Genomic DNA, 25858 nt, shown 5'->3' on the forward strand with positions numbered 1-25858 from the left:
TGAGGGCAAAGATGTTGTCTGTGTTTGTCTTTGTGTAGACAAGAGCAGTGCTGTGTCAAAACAAAACAAAACAAAACAAAACAAAACAAAACAAAACAGGCATTTAATAAATACTGATTGAATGTCAATCTGGAAATATGTCTAAAGCTCTTCACCAACTGGCACGTATTTATGCTCAATAGGACTCATACATGAGAGCCTCATATACATGCAGATACATAAACACATACTTTTCAGGTTCAATGTTAACATCTTTATCTTTGTGCCAACAACTGCTGATAGTCCGGCACATAGCGGGCACTCAGATTTTAGTTGAATGAGATGATGAGTTCAGTGTTGAGCCTTGCCAGTTCAGGCACTAACCAGGTACAATTAGCGTTTTACTTGTTTTGGGGTGTTTTTTTTTTTTTGATACTTGCTTTTCTTTATGATAAATGTTGACAAGATGCAAATTCATTCTCATCGTATTTGAAATGGTATTTAATGAAGTTTAACGGGAAGGTTTCCCCTTTACCGTCTCTTCATTCAATTCTACAGAAACAGCCACAGTTTATTGGAATTTTCTGGTCCTTTTTGTGTATTCTCATACAATTGTAGATATATCTACATTTCTTTTTCTTTATTCTGTCATATTATGTGCTTTGTTCTAGGAGGTTTTCTCCGATGTCACACCTTAATCTTTCTAGCAACCGCATGATATTGCTTATGTAGTTATACCACAATGTAGTTATTCTTTTCCCTGTTGAGGGGCAATTACATTATTTCCAAGTTGTTGCATTTTTACTGTTACAAACAATGCTGCACTAAGCAACTTTTTTGTATGTTTTTGTACACATATATTCTTAGAAGATAAATAGCTGTATCAGTCATTATGAGCATTTTATTTATTTTTTTATTATTGTTTTTAATGTTTATTTATTTTTGTGAGAGACAGAGCAAGTGGGGAAGGGGCAGAGAGAGAGGGAGACACAGAATCTGAAGCAGGCTCCAGCCTCTGAGCTGTCAGTGCAGAGCCCGATACAGGGCTCGAACCCATGAACCATGAGATTATGATCTGAGCTGAAGTTGGACATTCAACTGGCAGAGCCGCCCAGGGCATTTTAAAATGTGATAAATACTGACAAATTGTCTTCCAAAAAGACATTACTGGTACTTTCCTATATCCACACCAGCACTAGAAAGCAGTAGTCTTTAATTCTGCCAGACTTCAGGACAAAAATACCTTGTTTTTGTTTTGTTTTGTTTTTTTGCACTTTTCTAATTACTAGTGAAAGAATGCATTATTTCTGATGTTACAACCCGTTTATATTTCTTATGCAAACTCTTCATTTGTGTCTTTTGCCTATTTTCCCTCTAGGTTGTCTGTCTTTCTCTTATGAATTTATAAGAGATCTTCAAAAATCTGGTCCTATAATTCTTTGCTATATTTGTGACTAGTTTTCCCCCAACCTATTATTTATCTTTACTTGCAGTGTTTTGCATTGTATATAAATTGTGCGTGCTTTAACTTCTATACACCTATATCTTTTTTTTTTTCTGGTTTCTGAGTTATGTGTCTTGCAAATAGTCTTTATTTTCTTCTAACTCCTTTTGTAGTTTTGTGTTTTAGTTTTCACTCAAAACTCCATCTGGAATTTATTTTTGTTCCAATCCTAGTATATGTGCTGCCGAAGCGGGCACTGGAATTTATTTTTGTATGTGATGTAAGAGAATGTGCTAACTTTTTTCCAGATGATTTTTCCTAGGCATTTATTGAATAGTCCGTGATATCCTTAGTGCCTCAAAACACCATATTCGTTAAAAATTGAATTCCCACTTGCCACAAATTTGTTCCTAGACTCTATTTCTATGTCAAAACCAAAGGGTTTTTACTGTGACTTTATAGTATCATACTAGAATTCTTTCAGTTTCAAGTGACAGAAACCCAGCTCACATTAGGAAATTTATGCACTATGAAACTAGGATGTCCAAGGCAGATCTGTTTGCAAGCAGAGTTCTGTCCAGGGGCTCAGATGTCATCAGACTGTAGCTCTTCATCTCGCAGACAAACTGCACACCTGGCGGGCATAATCAACACTGGTAGCCTTGGACACGTCCTGCAAACTTAACAACCACAAGAAAAGAGGCCATCTTTCCTGAGAGTTTGGGCAGAAAAGGTCTAGATCAACCTAATTGTGGACTCCATTCAACCTAATTTTGACTGCCTGATGCATCCTTTCAACCACGAGCGTGAGGCCTTTCTGATTGGCCAGGCCTATAGCACGGTGCTCAACCCTGTTGCCACATTGGGGTCTTCCCTACTTCAGCCACAAGAAATGGTTTCCTCCCTGAGATTTTATTACCAGAAGTGGAAGGAAGGAACACTGGAAAGCATGGAAGGCTCGTATAGATGTGGCTTTGCTGTCTGGTAGGCCAAGTTCCCACACACTCATATACTTCTTCTTTTTCAAGAATGTCTTGGCTAGGGGCGCCTGGTGGCCTAGTCGGTTAGGCGTCCGACTCCGGCTCAGGTCGTGATCTCACAGTTGGTGAGTTCGAGCCCCACGTCGGGCTCTGTGCTGTCATCAAAGAGCCTGCTTCGAATCCTCTGTCCCCCTCTCTCTCTCTGCCCCTCCCCCTGCGCTTGCACACGTGCTCTCTCTCTCTCTCGAAAATAAATAAATACTTTCTAAAAAATGTTGGATGTTTGATGCAGATTGTGTTGAACTTACAGATTCATTTAGGGAGACTTGACACCTTTACAATGTTAAATTTCCTCCTCCAAGTAAAAGGTATGTCTTGCCATTTGCTTAGGGCTTCCTTCATATCCTTAAGTAAAGTTCTATCATTTTCTTTGTATAGGTCTTGCACATTCCCTCTTAGATTTATTCTTCCTTATTGTGAGATTATTGTTATCGTGAATAAGACTTTTTTTTCACCAAATTACATTCTCTGACGATTGGTGTATAAAGGCTAGGAATTTTTGTATCCTACAGCTGCCTAACTGTATTTTCACAATATTTTATTGTTTTTATGCCAATTCACTTGGAATTTTTAGGCAAGTAGCTATATCTGCAAATGGTAATCCTCCTTTCCAATATTTTTACCTCTCATTTTATCTTTTGATTATAACATTAGTTAGACCTCCAGTGCAGTATTGAATAGTAACAGCCATTTAGGACATTTGCCATAGGTTTATAGTACATACCCATTTTTAATTTAAGGAAGTTGTCTGTATCATAAATAGGTCTTGAATTTTTTTTACTGTTTATTTTTGAGAGAGAGAGAGAGAGACAGAGTGTGAGTGGGAGAGGGGCAGAGAGAGAGGGGGAGACACAGAATCCAAAGCAGGCTCCAGCCTCTGAGCTGTCAGCACAGAGCCTGATGCGGGGCTCCAACTCACCGCAAGATCATGACCTGAGCCAAAGTTGGATGCTCAACCGACTGAGACACCCAGGCACCCCCAAAAAAATTTTTTTAGGTATAGAATGTTCTTACTCTTTTTTTTTTTTTTAATTTTTTTTTCAACGTTTATTTATTTTTGGGACAGAGAGAGACAGCATGAACGGGGGAGGGGCAGAGAGAGAGGGAGACACAGAATCAGAAACAGGCTCCAGGCTCTGAGCCATCAGCCCAGAGCCCGACGCGGGGCTCGAACTCTCGGACTGCGAGATTATGACCTGGCTGAAGTCGGACGCTTAACCGACTGCGCCACGCAGGCGCCCCTAGAATGTTCTTATTCTTAGCAGAGGTCTGCTGAAATGCGTAGAGGTGAACTTCTATGATGACTGTACTTCAAATGGCTCAGAAAAAACATGTATATACAGACGTGTGGGAGTTAACACACTATTGTTTCTCAGCTCCATTCTCAATCCTCTGTACTCTGTGGAACTTGATGCATTGCCAGTTGACTCCATGAGAGGCCCTCAGTAGGGCTCCAGAGACAGAAGGCAAGACTAGAAGAAGGAACTCAGTTCTGTCTGCTCCCTAATTAGCATCCACATGAAAAAAACACAGTTAGACTTTTCACCTTATACCATATATAAAAGCTAACTCAAAATAGCGCAAGGACCTAAACTTCAGAGCTAAAATTATAAAACCTTTAGAAGAAAACCTAAGGTGGAAGCTTATGACATTGGCTGGGAATGATTTCTAGGCTATAACAGCAAAGACACTGGCAACAAAAGTAGACAATTTTGAAAATTAAAACAGTTTGTGCATAAAAAGACAATATCAACAGAGTAAAAAAGGCAACCCACAGAAGGGCACCTGGCTGGCTCAGTGGGTAGAGAGGACATGTGACTCTTGATCTTGTGTCGTGAGTTTGAGCCCTATGTTAGGTGGAGAGATTACTTAAAAAAATAAAAATAAAAGATTTTTTTTTAAAAAGGCAAGCCACATAATGGGAGGAAATATTAGCAAATCACGTACCTGATAAGGAGAACTCCTAAAACTCAACAACAAGAGAACAAACAACCTGATTTTAAAAATGGGCAAAGAGGGGCGCCTGGGTGGCTCAGTCGGTTAAGTGTCCGACTTCAGCTCAGGTCATGATCTCACAGTCCATGAGTTCAAGCCCCGCGTCGGGCTCTGTGCTGACCGCTCAGAGCCTGGAGCCTGTTTCAGATTCTGTGTCTCCCTCTCTCTCTGATCCTCCCCTGTTCATGCTCTGTCTCTCTCTGTCCCAAAAATAAATAAACGTTAAAAAAAAATTTTTTTAATGGGCAAAGGATTTGAATAGAGATTTCTCCAAAAAGGATATATCAATAGCCAACAAGCACATGGAGAGGTGCTCTCTTTTTTTTTTTTTATGTTTATTTCTGAGAGAGAGACAGACATGAGTGGGGCAGGGGCAGAGAGAGAGGGAGACACAGAATCCAAACCAGTCTCCAGGCTCCAAGCCGTCAACACAGAGCCTGATGTGGGGCTCGAACCCATGAACCACGAGATCATGACCTGAGCCAAAGTCAGACACTTAACTGACTGAGCCACCCCGGTACCCCTGGAGAGGTGCTCTTAACATCGCTAATAACTAGGGAAATGCAAATCCAAACTACAGTGAGATACCACCTCACATTCATTAGGATGGTTACTAGGAAAAAACAAACAAACAGAAAATAGCTCATGTTGGTGAGGATGCGGAGAACCTGGAGGCCTTGTGCACTGCTAGTGGGAGTGTAAAATAGTGTAGCTACTATGGAAACCAGTGTCATTCCTCAAAAATTAAAACTAGAATTAATATATGGTCCAGCAACCCTACTTCTGCATGGATACCCCAGAGAATTGAAAACAGAACTCAAACAGATATTTGCACACCAGTGTTCATGGCAGTATTTTTCATAATAGCCAGAAATGGAAACAGCCCAAATGTTGTCCATTCACGGATGAATGGATAAAAAAAATGTGGTATCTACATACAATAGAGTATTATTCATCCATAAGAGGAAATGAAATTCTGATACATGCTACAACATGGATGAATCTGGGAACAGTATGCTAAGTGAAATTAGCTAGGCATAAAAAGGATAAATATTATATGATTCCACTTATCTGAGTTACCTAGAGTAGACATTCATAGAGACAGAACATAGAATAGAGGTTAGCAGAGGCTAGGAAGAGGGAGGAATGGGGAGTTATCAAATTATTATTTTTTTAAGTTTATTTATTTATTTTTAGAGACACACAGAGCACAAGCAGGAGAGGGGCGGGGGGGGGGGGGGGGGGGACAGAGGATCCAAAGCAGGCTCTGTGCTGACAGCAGGGTGCCTGACATTGAATTTGAACTCACGAACCATGAGATCATGACCTGAGCCGAAGTCAGATGCTTTACCCACTAAGCCGCCCAGGCACCCCTGAGGAGTTATTTTTTAATGAGGACAGAGTTTTCAGGTTGGGATGGTGACAAAGTTATGGAAGTGGATAGTGGTGACAATTGCGTAATATTGTTAACGTACTTAATGCCACTGAACTGTATACTTAAAAATAGTTAAAGTGTCAATTTTGTCATGTGTATTTTACCACAGTAAAGATAATTAGAAAAATTGTTTTGGCATACCTGGGTGGCTCAGTTGGTTGAGCATCTGACTTCAGCTCAGGTCATGATCTCACGGTTTATGAGTTCGAGCCCTGCGCTGACAGTTCAGAGCCTAGAGCCTGCTTCAGATTCTCATTCTCTCTGCCCCTCCCCCACTTGTGCTCTGTCTCTCAAAAATAAATAAATGTAAAAAAAAAATTATTTGTTTTGGGGCACCTGGGTGACTCAGTCGGTTTAGTGTCCAACTCTTGATTTCACCTCAGGTCATGATCTCAGGATTGTGGTATCATGCTGGGTGTGAAGCCTGCTTGAGATTCTCTCTATCCCTCTAACACTCTCTCTCAAAAAAACAAAAACAAAAACAATAGCGGTGACCAGGTGGCTCAGTGGGTTAAGTGTCTGACTTCAGCTCAGGTCATGATCTCACAGTTTGTGAGTTCAAGCCCCACATCAGGCTCTGTGCTGACAGCTCAGAGCCTGGAGCCTACTTCAGATTCTGTGTCTCTCTCTCTCTCTCTCTCTGTTCCTCCCCCACTCACACTCTGTCTCTCAAAGAATAAATAAACATTAAAAAAAAATTTTTAATCTTCAAAATATATATATATATATATATAAATATATTTTTTAAGAAAGAAAAATTGTTTTATCTCACTTCCTCAAATTTTTTATCATACTATTCCAGAAGAAAATTTGGAATATGAAAAAGAAAAAGAACATCCATTTGCTTTTCAAAACTTTGAATCAATTACTGAGTTAACTTGGTGCCTGAAGAAAAGAATGAATTATTGCAGCTTAGTTCTTAATTGGACTAAAGAACAATTACACAACACTGAATTTATCATCATTTTGGATTAAGATAAAGAGTATCCATTGTTAGGCAAGAAGAGTTTTGCTATAATTATTATTCACCACAATCTTTTTGCTTGAACTAGGATTTTCAGATTTACCCTAATTTGAAACAAAACAAAAACAAACAGGAAAAAAAAAACAACAGACTCTATGGTTCACCAGATATGCATAGGGTATTATCCTCATATTGTTTTTAGACTGGAATAAACTTAGAACAGGCAAGCACACCTTTTAAATTAAAATTTTTTAATTAAAATTTCTAATTTTCCTTTTTATATTATTTATTTTGATATTTTTCTATATTGTATCTAAATACTAATAAAATATTTGATATTAACTCATACATAGTAAAGATAATGTTTTGTGAAATTTCAATACATATGTACATAGACACATCAGACTGAATCACGGTGTAAAAGATATTTCTTATTATGGGTCTTTGTAAACAAAAATTTGAAAAACATTCTACACTTCTGATCTCAATTTCTTTGAGAAGAGATGCTTAAGAGAATTTTTAGTTTTCAGGGCACCTGGGTGGCTTAGTCAGTTAAGCTTCTGAGTAGGCTCAGGTCATGATCTCATGATTTGTGAGATTGAGCCCTGCGTCAGGCTCTGCACTGACAGCACAGAACTTGCTTGGGATTCTCTCTCTCCTGCTATCTCTGCCCTCCCCCACTCATGCTTGCTTGCTTACTCACTCTCTCAAATAAATACATATTTTAAAAATTAAAAAAAATTGGGGGGCACCTGGGTGGCTCAGTTGGTTGAGCGTCTGACTTCAGCCCAGGTCATGATCCCACGCTTCGTGGGTTTGAGCCCCACGTCAGGCTCTGTGCTGACGGCTCAGAGCCTGGAGCCTGCTTCAGATTCTCTCTCTCTCTCTCTCTCTCTCTCTCTCTCTCTCTCTCTGCCCCTCCCCCACTCTGTCTCTTTGTCTCCCAAAAATAAACAAAAACTTTTTTTAATGTTTATTTTTGAGAGAGAAAGTGAGAGCAGAAGCAAGGGGGGGTGGGGAGCAGAGAGAGAGGGAGACACGGAATCTGAAGCAGGCTCCAGGCTCTGAGCTGTCAGCACAGAGCCTGACACGGCTCAGATCCATGAACCGTGAGATCATGACCTGAGCCAAAGTTGGACGCTTAACCCACTGAGCCACATAGACACCCCTAAAGAATTTTTTAAAAAGGGAATTTTTATTTTTCACATTATGCATATTTTACTTTCTTTACAGTTAAAGAGAGAGTCTAGGGTATTCTGTTTCTCCTTGTTGGCAGAATGGTGTATTCTCCGTTGCCAGTGTGTGTGTTTATTTGTGGGGTTTTTTATGTTTATTAATTTATTTTTGAGAGAGAGAGCAGGAGAGGAGCAGAACAAGAAAGAGAGAAAGAATCTCAAGCAGGCTTCGCATTGTCAACACAGAGCCCAATGCAGTGTTCAAACTCACAGACCGTGAGATCATGACCCATGCCTAAACCAAGAGTTAGACACTTAGCCTTTTCAGGTTGAAATAATTTCAGAATTATTTGTAAAATAGTAATTTTACAATAGTAGTAGTAATTTTTACAATAAAATTTGTAAAAATAGTACAAATAATTGCTGTGTAATATACTTTGTTAAGTATATTTTAAAAAGTATATACCGTTAAGAAGTATATACTTTAAGTATATTAAGTATAACAAAGTAATATACTTTGTTAAGTAACAAAAATTCAATCAAGTAAATTTTTTTAAGTTTATGTATTTATGAGAGAGAGAGAGAGAGAGAGAGAGAGAGAGAGAGATTGAGAGAGAGAATACCAAGCAGGCTCCTAGCTGACAGCACAGAGCCCATGCAGGGCTCAAACTCACAAACTGTGAGATCATGACCTGAGCCAAAATCAGGAGTCAGACACTTAACCGACTGAGTCACCCAGATGCCCCAACCAAGAAAATTTTATTTTATTTTATTTTATTTTATTTTATTTTATTTTATTTTATTTTATTTTACTTTATTTTTATTTTAAAAAAATTTTAATGTTTATTTTTGAGAGAGAGAGAGCACGCATGTACACACGAGCATGGGGGAGGAGCAGATTGAGGGAGAGACAGGATCCCAAACAGGCTCCACTCTGACAGCAGAGAAACTGATGTGGGTCTCAAACTCATAGACTGCGAGATCATGACCTGAGCCTAAGTCAAACACCCCTCAACCAACTAAATTTTAATGATCCAGTTGGCTTTGTTAATTGATTCATGAATTGAGCAGCATCCCAACTAGCAAGTAGAAGGGAGCTCCAAAGGGCTATGGAAAAGGGAAGGTTTTTAAAAGTAGAGGGACGCCTGGGTGGCTCAGTCAGCTAAGCCTCCGACTTTGGCTCAGGTCATGATCTCACAGTTCCTGGGTTTGAGCCTCTCGCCCAGTTCTGCGCTGACAGCTCAAAGTAGGGAGGATGTGGGTGCCTGGGTGGCTCAGTCGGTTGAGTGCCCCACTCTTGATTTCGGCTCAGGTCATGATCTCAGGGTCATCATATTATGGTCCTGATCTCACAGTCGTGAGAGCTGAGCCCTCATCGGGCTCCTTGCTGACAGCTTGGAGCCTGCTTGAGATCCTCATTCATTCTCCCTCTCTCTCTCTCTCTCCCCCTATCTCTCTCTCTGTCTTAAAATAAACAAACATTTAGGGATGCCTGGGTGGCTTGGTTGGTTGGGCGTCTGACTTTTGGTTTTGGTTCAGGTGGTGATCTCACAGTTTGTGGTTTCTAGCCCCTTGTGGGGCTCTTCGCTGACGGCGGGAGCCTGTTTGGGATTCTCTGTCTCCCTCTTTCTCTGTTCCTCTTTCCCTCTCTCTCTCTCAAATAAATAAATATTTAAAAATAAATAAATAAACTTAAAAAAATAAAGGTAGAGAAAGTGTGGAGAAAAAGGAAATTATTAGCAAAGAATCCATTGTTTTAGGCAAGGTCACCCTCCTAAGGCGAATGGAAGGGGTCTGTCAGTAAACTTACTAGTGCTGACCAGTAAATTCCTATCTGGAGGTTAAAGGTTACATTTCTGGGGTCTTGCAACTGCAGTCAGCTTAGGTATTAAGTCTTGGTTTACTGACTTGGGTCCTTAACAAGTGATACCATTTGGGACCTGTGACTTTCTTTTCAGTATCTTCTTTCAGATTCCCCAAATGTTAATACTTTACTACATTTACTTTATGATTCATTTTCATTTTCTCTTTCTCTTTCCCTACCTCTCCCTCCCTCTTCCCCTCTCTTTCCTCCTTCTGTCAGCCATTCACTCAAGTATTTTCAACACAGTTTAGGTGGAGAATACTCTGCTACAAAACCATGTATTATGTTATTCTCCACACCTAAGCTTTTTTATGATACATTATCGTGGGGGTGGTAATTATAAAATAAATAATTAGCATTCTGTCCTCTAAATAGAAATTCTGGTATCTATGCCTCTGAGGCCATAAGATTCCCCCCCCCCCCCCCATTCACATTACACGATACAGACAACCTCATGTGTCCCAGTGTTTTGCAGGTAGGTACTCAGAACGTTTCAAGTGCAGTGGTTAAGGTACTTCCCTTAATAACAAATGTGTGCTTTTTTTGTTTCGTTTCTTTCTTCATGAAGACCCGAGGATGAGATGTTTTTACAAAATCTGTCTAGAGGCTACCTGGTGGAAAAGGACCCCAACGCTCCCCTTTTCTACAGAGAAGAAGGAAACAAAAAATTTCAGCAGAAGGATTATATGGGAGCCACAGTGCTGTACTCTAAGGTAAGGCACCGCATCTCAGCAGGAGGGGCTACCAACGATTCCGCGATGCATAGTTCTTCAGGTCACAGAACCTTACTGCTGACTTGTGTAGCCAGTGGTTCCCTTGTTTACAATTTGTGAACTGAATTTGAAAAAGAAAACTGGCAGGATTCTGCCATTGGTTATATGCCAAAACAAAGGCATATACGCGTCCTAAATTCCATCAAGAAACTTCTATTCCTGGATTCCCTCAGATACCCTGTAGCAATAGGCTTATTGGACCCATGGCTCTGCCTTGCCCGGGTCTGTCAGCTGTCACTGAATTGTGTGCCCTTTGTATCAGAATGACTGATGAGGCTGTTGGTTTGATAGTCCCAATTTAGAGGCCAGCTAGGTGTTTGGTCAGCCACAGTGTTCGCTTACAACCGGTATGACTTAGGTTAACTTAGAAAGGAAAATAAGCCCAACTGCCACAGCCTATTTAAATCCCATTTTGGAAGTTGTCAACAGATACAGCAGTACCTAGGAGATGACTACCACGATGAAGCAAATATCTCAATAAAGCTAGCCAAATGAATTTCTTGGCTTCCCAGTTATGTTCACGCTACACTATTTATTGTCTACTAAGTGTGCCATAGCATTATATCAAAAAAATGTGCATACCTTAAATTAAAAGTACTGTATTGCAAAAAAAAAAAGCTAACTGGCAGCTGAGCTTTCAGCAAGTCGTGATCACTGATCACAGCTCATCGTAATGAATATAATGATGAAAGTTTGAAATATGGCAAGAATTGCCAAAATGTAACACAGAGACACAATGAACAATGTGAGCAAAGGCTATTAAATGGTGCTGATAGACATGCTCAATGCAGGATTGCCACAAACCTTTACTTTGTAATAATAAAAAAAAAAAAAACGCCATGTGTGTGAAGCACATTAAAATGAGGTATGCCTAGGGGTGCCTGGGTGGCTTGGTCGGTTAAGCGTCTGACTTCAGCTCAGGTCATGATCTCACAGTCCATGAGTTCGAGCCCCGCGTCAGGCTCTGTGCTGACAGCTCAGAGCCTGGAGCCTGTTTCAGATTCTGTGTCTCCCTCTCTCTCTCTGCCCCTCCCCTGTTCATGCTCTGTCTCTCTCCATCTCAAAAATAAATAAACGTTAGGGGCGCCTGGGTGGCGCAGTCGGTTAAGCGTCCGACTTCAGCCAGGTCACGATCTCGCGGTCCGTGAGTTCGAGCCCCGTGTCGGGCTCTGGGCTGATGGCTCAGAGCCTGGAACCTGTTTCCGATTCTGTGTCTCCCTCTCTCTCTGCCCCTCCCCCGTTCACGCTCTGTCTCTCTCTGTCCCAAAAATAAATAAACGTTGGAAAAAAAAAAAAATTTAAAAAAAAAAATAAATAAACGTTAAAAAAAAATTTTTTTTTTAAATGAGGTATGCCTATATTTATTTTTTAATATTTATTTGAGAGAGAGAGAGAGCATGAGTCGGGGAGGGGCAGAGAGAAGAGGGAGACACAGAATCTGAAGTAGGCTTCAGGCCCTGAGCTGTCAGTACAGAGCCTGACTCAGGACTCAGACTCACAAACCATGAGATCATGACCTGAGCCGAAGTTGGATGCTTAGCCAACTGAGCCACCCAGGCGCCCGAAATAAATAAACTTTAAAAAATGAAATGAAATGAAATGAAATGAAATGAAATGAAATGAAATGAAATGAAATTAAATAAAATTAAAATAAAATAAAATAAAATAAAATAAAATAAAATAAAATAAAATAAAATAAAAACTAAGCATCACTGAGCTAGATTTTGATCAGGAAGAGTGGCTTTTAACAATCTGCGGCTTTTACTGTCCTGCTTCCATCATAGAAACTGAAACAAGATCCCTGAGAGACTTCCGTCCATAATTTTTAAGAGATAAATATGGGCTTAAAGCAGGAATGTACCAATCCTCTCACCACGTCTGTGATCTTTTATATTTAAAAGAATGAGTGTAGGGGCACCTGGGTGGCTCAGTCGGTTAAGCATCTGACTTCAGCTCAGGTCATGATCTCACGGCTTGTGAGTTCAAGGCCCATGTTGGGCTCTGTGCCGACAGCTCAGAGCCTGGAGCCTTTTCAGATTCTGTGTCTTTCTCTCTCTCTCTGCCCCTCCTCCACTCACACTCTGTCTCTCAAAAATAAATAAACATTAAAAAAAAATTTTTTTTAAATAAAAGAATGAGTCTAAATTTGAAGGGTAAACACCTTTACTCTGAATCTTTAACAGGGCTAAGCTTAACATTTGGAATTAGTTTTCCAACAACTCTCAGACTTCTAACAATAGCCTCTATAACTGATAAGAGCCCTAAATTGTAACGTTATAAAGTATTTAGTTGAATAATGTGAATTCGTGATTCCTGAAGAATTAAGTAACGATCCACTGATAAGTGGCTTAATAGTTCCTTTTTACAGAGCTAATCTCTTCAAGTTTATGCATGTGCATCAGAAATGTGATCATGTGGGAAGTTGTTCAAGGAAAACAAGTAAAATAAAAAAGGAAATCAGACAAAAAATTAAGGTTTGCTCTGTATGTGAAGGGAGATGAGCCTTCCTATTTCATGAAGCTAGTATTTTGGGGATTATGGTACTTTGCAATTTTCTACAAACCTGCTATTTTCTCTTTTTTTTAATAATATTTGTTGTTTCTATCTGATTATAAAAGTACTATGTTTTGTAAGTTACTTGGAAAATACAGAGAAGCATAGGAGTAAAAAAAGTCACATAATCAGGGATAGGCACTGTTAACATTTTTGCTTATATCCATCCAGACACTTTTTCCTCTGAAAATATGTTTTTCTTTTACAAAATTGGGATAATGCTGCACTTACTGTTTTGTAATCTGCTTTTTTCCCTCAACAATTTATTGTGACCATTTTCTCGTGTTATTAAATTTTCCACTAGCACATGATTTTTTTATGGCTAGTTTAGTGTTCCATTACAGAGAACTATGCTTGATTTAACATCTCCTAATGTTGACAGATTGCTTGGTATCACAAGGCTACAAGGAGTGTCTTTCTATGTAAATATTTTTACGCATTTGATTACTTCCTTAGGATAAATTCCTAGAAGAGAATTTGCTGGGTCAATTTAAATGTATTATTCTAAGCCTTTGGTACTTGGTGCTGGATTGTTCTCTAGGAAAAAACTAGTTAACAACCCTTCTAGTAGAATATGGGAATGTTCATTTCTCTGTATCCTCAGCAATACTAGTTTTTAAGATTTTGTTATTTTAGCTATTTATTTTTAATATGAAATGTGTCTACATAGTTAAAATTCAAAAGGTACAAGAATATATACACAGTGTAGTCTATTTCTTCTGTCTCCTGGTCACCACTTTACCTAACACTAGAACCCAGCACTGTTAAATGTGTCTTCCAGGGGCGCCTGGGTGGCGCAGTCAGTTAAGCGTCCGACTTCAGCTCAGGTCACAATCTCGCGGTCCGTGAGTTCGAGCCCCGCGTCAGGCTCTGGGCTGATGGCTCGGAGCCTGGAGCCTGTTTCCAATTCTGTGTCTCCCTCTCTCTCTGCCCCTCCCCCGTTCATGCTCTGTCTCTCTCTGTCCCAAAAATAAATAAACGTTGGGAAAAAAAAAATTAAAAAAAAAATGTGTCTTCCAGAGGTATTTAGCATATATAAATAAATACAAACAATCTCCCATTCCTGCACACACATACACTTTAAAAAAAAAAATTATTGGGGCGCCTGGGTGGCACAGTCGGTTAAGCGTCCGACTTCAGCCAGGTCATGATCTCGCGGTCTGTGAGTTTGAGCCCCGCGTCAGGCTCTGGGCTGATGGCTCAGAGCCTGGAGCCTGTTTCCGATTCTGTGTCTCCCTCTCTCTCTGCCCCTCCCTCGTTCATGCTCTGTCTCTCTCTGTCCCAAAAATAAATAAACGTTGAAAAAAAAATTAAAAAAAAAAAATAAATTAATTAAAAAAAATTATTTTTATTTGTTAAAAATGTTTATGTATTTTGAGAGAGAGAGAGCTTACACACATACGAGCGGGGGAGGAGCAGAGAGAGAGGGAGAGAGAGAATCCCAAGCAGGCTTCACACTGTCAGCACAGAGCCCTACTCCAGGCTGGATACCATGAACCTCTAGATCATGACCTGAGCCGAAATCAAGAGTTGGACGCTTAACCAACTGAGCCACCCAGGAGCCCCCATACACATACACTTTTTACATAAATATACACTGTTCAGCCCCATGCTTTTTTCACTTAATAATATCTTGAAGATCATTCCACCTCAGAATATTAAGAGCTTCCTCATTCTTATAGCTGCATGGTATTACCTAATATGGATGTGTAGTAATTTATTTAGCCAGCATCTTATAGATCAATATGTAATTGATCTAAGTTGTTCCTTATCTTTGGCTATTTCAAACAACTCTATGCTGAGAAACTTTGCATGTATGTTATTTTGTACCTATCATTGGGGTAAAAGACGGGCTCCTGGGTGGCTCAGTCGGTTAAGCATTGGGGTAAAAGATTATATCTGTAGGATAAATTCCTAGAAGAGGAGTTGCTGGTTTAATGGAGATATAAATGATACAGATATATATATGTGAAATACATATATATGTTGCTAACTTGCCCTTCATAATCATGAGACCAGCTTATACTCCCACTGGCAACATATGAGAATGCTCATTTTCCCACTCCTTTGATGACTCCATGTGCTATCGGCTTTATTTATCTTTGCCAATCTGATAGCTAAAAAATGGTTTCTCAGTATAGTTGGGTTTTTTCTTTTTTTTTCCAATTTATCAGATGGAAACTTTTTTTTACTCTGGTAAAATATACATTACATAAAATGTTCCATTGTAACCATTTTTAAGTATACAGTGCAGTGACGTTAAGTACACTTACAGTGCTGTTTAACTGATGTGGAAATGTTGGGGTTTGCAGCAAATGGTCAAGAAAGAACTGAAGCATCTTCAGGGCAATAAGGGTGGTTTTTATTAAAGCACAGGGACAGGACACGTGGGCAGAAAGAGCTGCACTAGGGTTGTGAAGAGCCCTTGACTATATATCTTCAAGTTGGGAGGGGCTGAGGGGTAGAGTAAGTCTCTAAGGAGTGTGGAAGCAAGGTTTCCAGGACCTTGAGGGGGCTAGCTCTTGTTAGGAGAAGGTAATTTATTATTGTTTAGTAAAAACTCAGTCTTGAGATCCTTCAGATGTGTATCAGTGGGCCATAAGCTTGGAGGATGATTGCCAACATATATCTCGGGGTGTTAGAGAGAAAGGAAGTTTCCAAAGGAATTTTTATATGTTAAAGAAGACTTACAGGATCCTGGAGGTCGGGCTAATGCTAAACTAAGCCTTTTGCCCTTAGCAAAGTATTAGCATCCAGGCAGTCGAGTTCCTAGAGGAGGGTTGCTCGGCCTGTCTCAAGGACAAGTCAATGGGCAGTAAGTAGTAAGGAAATTTTAATTTTTTTCCTTTTGCCTTTGTTTCCCACATCACAACCATCATCATACATTTCCAGAACTTTCTCATCAACCAAAACCAACTCTGTGCCCCTTAAACAGTAACTCTCCATACCTCCCTCTCCCTCACCCCAGACAATCGCTGTTCTGTTTTTGTCTCTGTGGTATTGCCTATTCCAGGTACCTCATGTAAGTGGAATCATACAATATTTGTCCTTTTGTTTCTGGCTTATTTCGCTTAGCATAATGTTTTCAAGGTCCAGTAGAGTTTTAATTTGCATTTTGCTGATTATGAATGAGGCTGAGCATTTTTTCATATGTTTATGAGCCATTTCTATTTCCCATTAGAACTCTCTATTCATATCATTTGCTTATTTTCCTGTTGAATTATTGGTCATCATCTTATTGATCTGCAGGAACTATCATAAAGTAAAGAAATGAGCCCTTTGCCTGTGACATGAGTTACAGATATTTTTTCCGGTTCATGTTTGCCTTTTGATATTGCTTTTATTGGTTTGCTGTAAAGAAATGTGTTTTTTTAATAGTTGTTTAATGTGTTTATTTATTTGGGGGGGGCAGAGAGAGGGGGACAGAGGATCCCAAGCAGGCTCCACGTTGACAGCAGAGAACCTGATGTGGGGCTTGAACTCACAAACGGTGAGATCATGACCTGAACCAAAGTCAGACACTTAACTGACTGAGCCACCCAGGTGCCTCAAGAAATATTTTATGTACTCAAATTTATTAACCTTTTGTGACTTCTGGGTTTTGTGTCATAGTTACAAAGGGATCCCTCACTCCAACATCGCTTTAGATTTTTCCTATAGTTTCTTCTAGTGCTCTGAGAGTTTCATTTTTTACATTAAGGTTTTGATCCATTGAGAATTTGTCCTAATTAAAGGTTTATCATAAATAGAGGGCCAACTTTATTTCTCTTCCTACTTGTCACAATACTTTTATTGAATAATCCCTTTTTTTCCTCCAGTGATTTGAGATGCTACCTTTATGATAATTCTTAATCCTTGCCAATTTGGTGGTAGAAGGAAGGGAGCCCTGTGTGCTTTCATTTGCATATATTTTACTATCCACAAATAAATTAACTATTTGTGTTCTAAGAAATAAGTATCATTAGTGTTTCTTCTTTTGTGAATTTCTATTTGTGCCACTCACCCTTTGTTGTGTGCAGGATCGTGCTTGCAATATTTTCCTCCATTTTCATTTACCTTTAGGATTGTTTGTGGCTGAAGTGGTGTTTGATGCTGCTATCTTCAAAGTGCTTTGAGTATTTATTTCCTCACTCGATCTTCACAGCTTTGCTCTGAGATAATTAAAAATGAAGCTGAAGCACGAAAAGATCCAGTAACTTTCCGAATTTCATACCATCTTTCATAGCAGAGCCCTTATCTGGAAGAAAGAAAAAAAAAAAACAAACCTTTAGAAATGCTTGTTTTCTGGGTGCCTGGCTGGCTCAGTTGGTATAGCACATGACTCTTGATCTCGGAGTCGTGTGTTGGAACCCCACATTGGGTGTAGAGATTTTTTTTTAATGCTATTTCCCATTTATACTTTTAACCGGTTCATTGTTTTGCAGGGAATATCACATTCAAGGCCTCACACTGCAGACATTTCACTGTGTTATGCCAATCGCTCTGCAGCCCTCTTCCACCTGGGTCAGCATGAGGTGAGTATCAGGGTGCATGGTGTGATTGGAGAGGATCTGGAGGGGGTACCCTGGAAGACTAGACTGTCTTCTCTGCTCCTACCTTAGAGCACTAAACCTAGGCCATGCTGCAGTCAGTTGAATTGGAAGAAAATTGGTATCCTCCCAAATTTATTCTTCCCCGATTCATTTTTTTCTCTCCTGATTCATTTTACCTATCACAGGTGATTATGTGGGGCAGTATTGGTTGACAAGAAAGAGTCATGGCACGTGGCACAGGGCCATGGACTATATCCAGTGGGTCAGCAGTTCTCAGTGTTGAGATCAGCAGTGAGATATGTTGCTAATAATACTTCAGGTTCCAAGTGTTTGCAAACAATTTACTTGTTTGTTTGTTTGTTTGTTTGTTTTTAATGAGTAGAGCATGTTCAAGATTATCCCTTCAATAATGCAGCTCACCCTCAATATGCCTTTTGAAAGGGCAAGTCCAAGTTGCGCTGAAATGCCTGTGTATGCCTATGAGGAAGTGGGCTTTATATGGGCGACTTTCTTCTCATTCCCTAGTTGAGGTCTAAGGACAAGCTCTCAAACATCATTTTGGCATGTCCTTTTTTGGAATACCACAGAAATGTAAAATATTCCCTATAATTAAGAACTTTTTGGGGGCGCCTGGGTGGCTCAGTCAATTGAGCGTCTGACTTCGGCGCAGGTCATGATCTCGCGGCTCATGAGTTGGAGCCCGGTGTCACGTTCTGTGCTGGCAGCACAGAGCCTGGAGCCTGCTTCGGATTCGGTGTCTCTGTCTCTCTCTGGCCCTCCCCTGCTCACTCTCTCTCTCTCACTCTTCAAAATAAGTAAACATTAAAAAAAAATTTTTTTTAAGAACTTTTTGAATACTCACAAGTTCATACCTATTGCCCTTTGAACTAAAAGAGACAAGCAAGAATTTAACTCCAGACCCTGAGCAAAAAAGTCCTGGACAATTGAGGACAACAATTGCAAGAACTTGTGTAATATGTAACCCTTCATAACTTTCCCTATATTGGTTATTTCTATTCCCTTCTTGCAGCAGTGATCATCATACATTGAACACATACGATGCCCCACGCATTCTTTTCAACCTTAGGTGTATTACCTTATTTCATCCTTAAAACAACCCTGTGAGGTTGTCCCTATTTTTCAGATGAGAACACCAAGACACTTAGAAATGAAGTTCCTTACACAGGGTCCCACAGCTCGTAAGAGTCAGTCAGTAGTGGAATGCGGATCTGTCTGACTTCTGTGTCTAAGACTTTTCTTCCTCAAAACAGGAATATTCAATAAGACAAACACAATATCCTCGGCAAGTATTACTTAATCACTCAAAACATCACACGGTAGAATATGATTTAAAGAAATTAGCACGTGGTTATAGTTGCTGCATCTGTAATAATCTCGTAAGTTTCCTGTAGATTTTTGTTACCATTTGCAATAGACACTGAAAGTAGGGACCAAGGGTCATTTGGGGATCTCCTTTCTGTTTGCAGATGTGTCTTAAAGACATCATGAGAGCGCAGATGCACGGGTATCCAGAGAGACTGCAACCCAAGATGATGTTGCGTAAGGCCGAATGTCTGGTGACCCTGGGGAGACGACAGGAGGCGAGCCAGACCATCAGTGATCTTGAAAGTAGCTTTGCTGCCAAACCAACCCTCGCAGCTGCCCAGTTTCAGATTCTGCAGACAAACCTCTATCGTCTGAAAATGAAGGCACAAGAAAAGGAGAGTCTCACAGAAACCTTCCCGGCAGCTCTAACCAAAGCCTTGGAGGATATGGACCTAAAGGGAGAGAATGGACAAGTCCCCAGCGCATCGTCATCTGTCAGCTTACGCACAGACCCTTTAAGAGGCCGCTATTTGGTTGCCACAAAAGATATTCTCCCAGGAGAGCTCTTGGTGAAGGAGGACGCTTTTGTGAGCGTCCTTCACCCGGGAGAGATGCCACCGCTACGTCACCTAGAGAGCAAGTGGGATACCAGGGTTACCAACGGGGACCTCTACTGTCACCGATGTTTGGACCACACTTTGGCCACAGTTCCCTGCGATGGGTGCAGCTATGCCAAATACTGCAGCCATGACTGTATGCAGCAGGCCTGGGACCTGTACCATAGTGTGGAGTGTTCTCTAGGGGGGCTGCTTCTCACACTGGGTGTCTTCTGCCACATTGCCCTGAGGTCCACTCTCGTAGCTAGATTTGAGGATGCAAGCAAAGTCATAAGGAAGCTTTGCGGTGAGATTAGGAACAGAGACACATGTTCACCTGAAAGAGAGACTCTGGTGCAAACACTCACTTGTGACCTGGGAGGGGAGAGTGAGAACAAAGGCAAAATGCTCGAGCCCCCAGTTCCAGGATGTGATCTGAATGGGAAATATGAAAGTAATTACAATGCCGTCTTCCACCTCCTGCCACATACTGGAAACCATAGCCCGGAGCACAGATTTCTCTGTGCTCTAAGTGTCTCTGCACTGTGCAGGCGACTTGAAGCAGCCGGTTGCTACAAGCCAGCGGCGGCTGTGCCTCCTGGGTCGGGTTCAGAGTTGGATGTCTGGGGAGTGGCCATGCTGAAACACGTGCTGCAGCTGCACTGTAACGCTCAGGCGATCACCACCATTCAGCACACAGGTAGGAGGGAAACTGTTCTTGCCTTACGGTACTGTCCTTGATGTAGCTAATATCTGGGGAGAAAGAACTGTGAGTGGAAACGGCAGCCTTCAAATCAGCGGTCTGATGGGAAAACACCGCTGGCTACCTCGTGTTGTCGTGATTATGGCATTGAGAAGCTACGTGGCCTTAACAAATTATTTGATTCCACTCTGCCTCGGTTTTCTCATCGCTAAAATGGGTAGTTTATGGGGTTTTTTTTTTTTTAAGTTTATTTATTCATTTGAAAAAGAGAGAGAGTAAGCACAAGCAGGGGAGGGGCAGAGACAGACACAGGACTCAAACTCAAAAACCATGAGAGCATGACCTGAGCCGAAATCCAGAGTCGGACGTTTAACTGACTGTGCCACCCAGACCCCCACTAAAATGGCTAAAATGGCTAGTTTAATCCCACCTAACTTTACTGAGTTGTGAAGAATACCTTTGTAGTTTGTAAAAATACCTTAAAAACCCAATTGCTAAGGGGGAGTTTATTATGAAATAGTAATCAAAGAAGACTGCAGAAAGAAGGTCTATGGTTGAGTTAGCATATCAGAGTCTTATTCATGTGACTCAGCCACTCGATCGCTTCCCTTTCCAATTGACAGATTTCCCCCAATCTTCTGTTTTAAATTTCCAAGAGAGCGATCTGGCCAAGCACAACTTTTCACACAATACTACCATGAACTGTTGGTCCTTTGGTGCATGGCCAATAATCTAGGGGCTACCCCTACACACAGACCAGCCTCACCCTGCTTGCCTGAAACATGTCCTATAGATAAGGCTATTTAAGGCAGATGGAGAGACTGGATGTGCCCAGCATCACAGTGACACCGTATTGACAACAGATACTATTAGAAAGGAGATGGTGTTTCCAGCATTTCTATCGTATGATCTCCATTTTAACAGATACTGTCTTTCAATTCAATTCTTTTGATCTTCTCATATTAGGTAATCTAGAATTTTGTCAACCTTTTGTATGCATGTTTTTATCTTAAATTTTAATTCAGCTGCCAAGTGTTATGATGTATAGGCATTTCAGTAGAGGTGTTTTGGAGGAAGACTCTCTTCCCCATCCTGAAGCACATGGAACATCCAAAAATAGCACTGGATTCATCCCATAATACTAGGAAATCCTATTGCAAGCTAGTCTCTGTTTTCTTCTCTGCTTTCTTTTGCTTCTTTGAGCCATTGCTACCTTCTAAAATACATCTGCTGAGTGTTTTTCCAGAATTTTGTTTTCCCTTGGGTACATTCCCTGGCATTTTAAAAAATACTATTTTCATTGAGTTCTGTTTTTGCGAATATAAAAATATAGTATAGGGAGGGGCGCCTGGGTAGCTCAGTCGGTTAAGCGTCCGACTTCAGCTCAGGTCACGATCTCACGGTCCGTGAGTTCGAGCCCTGCGTCGGGCTGTGGGCTGATGGCTCAGAGCCTGGAGCCTGCTTCTGATTCTGTGTCTCCCTCTCTCTCTGACCCTCCCCCGTTCATGCTCTGTCTCTCTCTGTCTCAAAAATAAATAAACTTAAGAAAAAAAAATTAAAAAAAAAAAGAAAAAAAAATATAGTATAGGGGGCTTCCAGATTATAATGGCAGGAAGTTACCAACTCCTGATTTTATTGTGTCGTGCTCCTAAAGTACTTAATAGAACAGACAAAAAAGGTAGAAATGTCAGTAGCTCTAAGAACTGTAGAAACTCTTGTCTGGGTAGACAATAGCAGGCTGACTCCCGGAGCCAGAATGGCAGAGGAGTTTTCCATCCACTTCCCTCCATGGCCTGTTCCGCACCATCAAACAATCTTAGCCCAAATGTTTTGCTCCATGTGCGTGACATCTCATTATAGTCAGGCTTTTATTTGTATAGCAAGTTTGGGGTAAAAATTTTCATAAGTTCAGAATAAACTTTTGGGTAGCAACCAATTGAGCCACCCAGGTGCCCCTATCTATGAGGTTCTATATTTTATGCATAATTTATTCTTATTTACATGATGTTTAAAAATAGAAAAAAAAATGACTAAATGCAAAAAATTCCAAAATCTTAACAGTAATCAATTCTGAAAGTGGAAATACGAGTGATTGCTATTTTTTCTTCTTTGAACTTCTTTATATGTGTGTGTGTGTATATATATATATATATATATATATATACATATATATATATAAAGATTATATGGTTTTTTTGTTTGTTTGTTTTTCCCTATGTAGGCTTCATGCCTACCAACACGGGGCTTGAACTCATACCCTGAGATCAAGACCTGAGATTCACCTAGGCACCCATGAAGTTTTTCTATATTTTTAAAATTAAAAAAAATTTTTTTTTCAACGTTTATTTATTTCTGGGACAGAGAGAGACAGAGCATGAACGGGGGAGGGGCAGAGAGAGAGGGAGACACAGAATCAGAAGCAGGCTCCAGGCTCCGAGCCATCAGCCCAGAGCCTGACGCAAGGCTCCAACTCACGGACCGCGAGATCGTGACCTGGCTGAAGTCGGACGCTTAACCGACTGCACCACCCAGGCGCCCCTATATTTTTAAAATTAAAAACACTGATTCACACAGTAGTAACGTTATTCTAGTAAATTTAAAATGGATTGTATACTTCCTTATTATTCTCCGGGAGATTTTTTAAAAACAAGTTAACTGAGCAAAAAGATGATAAAGATGGTAAAATGAGTTTTTAAGTAATTATAAATGGGCTAAATTCTAAACAAATCTTTCAAAATGAGTAAAAATAATTTAGGGGCATCTGGGTGGCTCAGTCAGTCAAGCGTCTGACTTCGGCTGAGGTCATGATCTCGTGTTTTGTGAGTTCAAGCCCCGCGTCGGGCTCTGTGCTGACAGCTCAGAGTCTGGAACCTGCTTCAGATTCTGTGTCTCCCTCTCTGCCCCACCCCTGTTCATGCTCTGTCTCTCTTCATCTTTCAAAACTGAATAAATGTTAAACAAAAATGTTTTAATACAATAAAATAATAAGGATCTAGAAGCCAAGATAACTACTGTACTAGGGGATTCAGTACATAATATCCATCAAAACTTGTGTCCTATAGGGGCGCCTGGGTGGCTCAGTCGGTTGGGCATCCGACTTCGGCTCAGGTCATGATCTCGCGGTCCGTGAGTTTGAGCACCGCGTCGGGCTCTGTGCTGACAGCTCTGAGCCTGGAGCCTGTTTCAGATTCTATGTCTCCCTCTTCCTCTGACCCTCCCCTGTTCATGCTCTCTCTCTCTGTCTCAAAAATAAATAAATGTTAAAAAAAATTTTTTTTTTTTAAATAAACAAACTTGTGTCCTATAGACCAGGGTGATGTGATGTGGGCCAGGAACCAATGGTCAAAAAAGAATTGAGACATTTTCAGCACAAAAAGGTGTGTTTTTGTTTTTGTTTTTGTTTTTGTTTTTAATTAAAGCATGGGATAGGACCCGTGGGCTTAAAGAACTACACTGGGATTGTGAGGAGGGATTGATTATATACTACTTTTAAATTGATTGTATACTTTTAAATTAGAGATAAAGGAAGTTTCCGACAGGATTTTCCAACGTTAAAGGAAATTTACAGAATCCTGGAGGTCTGGCTATTATCACGCTAAGGCTGCTTTTTGCCTCTAGCAAAGCATTACCATTAGGCAGTTGTGGGCTCCTTGAGGATTGTCCTACTCTGCCTGTCAATGGGCTGCAAGTTGTAAGGAAATGTAATTTTATCTACATTTCTTTTGCCTTTGTTCTCCTTATCTCAGGGCTCAGCAAACTTTTCCTGTAAAGGGGCAAATAGTAAATATTTTAGGCTTTGCAGGCCATCATGTCTCCTTTGCAGCCACACAGCTCTGTCATTGTAGCACCAAAGCAGCAACTGACAATGCACATCTAAATGAGTATGGCTGGGTTCCAATAAAACTTTATAATGGACTCTGAAATTTGTATTTCTTATAACGTTTCACAACATGAGCATTATTCTTTTCATTTTTTTCTAACCACTTAAAAAGGTGAAGACAGTTCTCAGACCACAGTCTGTATAAAAGCCAGCAGCAGGCAGGATATGACCCATAGGTTATAGTTTACAGACCCCTGATATAAACAAAGAGTTGACAAATGTAATAACGAAATCTATTTAGAAAAAAAAAAAAAAAAAAGCCTGGGGGGTGCCCAATTGGCTCAGTCAGTTAAGCATCCAACTAATGCTCAGGGCATGATCTCACGGTTCCTGAGTTCGAGCCTCCTATCAGGCTCTGTGCTGACAGCTCAGAGCCTGGAGCCTGGTTCAGATTCTGTGTGTCTTTCCCTCTCTGCCCCTCCCCTGCTCCCATTCTCTCTCTATCTGTCTCAAAAATAAATAAACATTAAAAAAATAAAAGAAAAGAAAAAGCCCACAAAATTAGGAACAATGAATATAGCCAATAATATAATTTTTTTAACTTTAAGCAAATATTTAATATGATTTTAGACTATTAAACTTGAAAACATTAAGTAGAAAACTTTGTAGGGTTGCCTGGGCGGCCTCTAACTCTTGATCTCAGCTCAGGTCTTGATCTCATGGTCGTGATGTCAAGCCCTGCATTGGGCTCTGCATTTGGTGTGGAGCCTACTTACAAAACAAAAGGAAGGGAAAACTTTGTAGAAAATATAAATTGCCTCGATTTTCTGAGGAGGAGAACATTTCAAAAGTCCAGTGATTGTGGAAGAAATTGAAAAAGATTGTGAAAATATTTCCATCAAAACAAGCCAGACCAACTCTTTTCCGGATAAGTTCTTTAAAATATTTAAGGACCATATTTAGGCCACTTTTTTTTTTTTTTTTTTTTTTTTTAAATTTTAGAGAGCGAGTGTGTGCGCAGGCTGTGGAGGAAGGTTGGGGGGGGAGAGAGAGAGAGAGAGAGAGAGAGAGAGAGAGAGAGAATTTTAAGCAGGCTCCACGCTCAGCACAGAGCCCAAGAGGGGACTAGATCCCACCACCTTGGGATCGTGACCTGAGCTGAAATCAAGACTGGCACACTCAGTCGACTGAGCCAGCCAGTCACCCCTAGCCACGATTTTTTTTTTTTAAATAAAGAAAGCAAAGAAAAAATGATCTTCTAGGAAAAGATCATTTTTATACACTATAAAGTGTTCCAGGGCATGGGGGAATCTGGAACCCTTTCCCACTCATTCTGTAAAGCCAAGAAGAAAAACTATAGGCTAGTCTCACTTGTGAATATAGCTGTTAGAACCCTGAAAAAAATCACTGCCATATCACATCCAGTAGTTGACTGACGGAACACTACTATAAGACCAAGTAGGCTTTCTTCCAGAAATGCAAGGATATTCTAATTTAGAGGGATGTACAAGAAGGCTTGTGTAAATGCAGAGACAGGCCATATTCTTAGATGGAAAGACTGAAAACTAAACATGGCAGTTCCCCCACATTCCCCAGATCAGCGTAATGCAATTTCACACAAAATTACAATTGGACTTTTCCTGGAATTTGACAGTGATT

The 25858-nt window shown here is 40.4% G+C and overlaps 1 protein-coding gene across 2 annotated transcripts in view; it reads left to right on the plus strand.

Moving 5' to 3' along the window:
* Positions 1-25858, plus strand: part of SMYD4 (SET and MYND domain containing 4) — a 48676-nt gene that overhangs the window by 8860 nt on the left and 13958 nt on the right. For both annotated transcript variants that reach the window (XM_043583458.1, XM_043583459.1), the window contains exons 3-5: positions 10465-10609; positions 17647-17736; positions 19242-20376. In XM_043583458.1, the coding sequence (XP_043439393.1) occupies positions 10465-10609; positions 17647-17736; positions 19242-20376 (1370 nt within the window). The remainder of the gene's footprint in view (positions 1-10464; positions 10610-17646; positions 17737-19241; positions 20377-25858) is intronic.

Source organism: Prionailurus bengalensis, chromosome E1 (assembly GCF_016509475.1).
Source record: "Prionailurus bengalensis isolate Pbe53 chromosome E1, Fcat_Pben_1.1_paternal_pri, whole genome shotgun sequence".
NCBI lineage: Eukaryota > Metazoa > Chordata > Mammalia > Carnivora > Felidae > Prionailurus > Prionailurus bengalensis.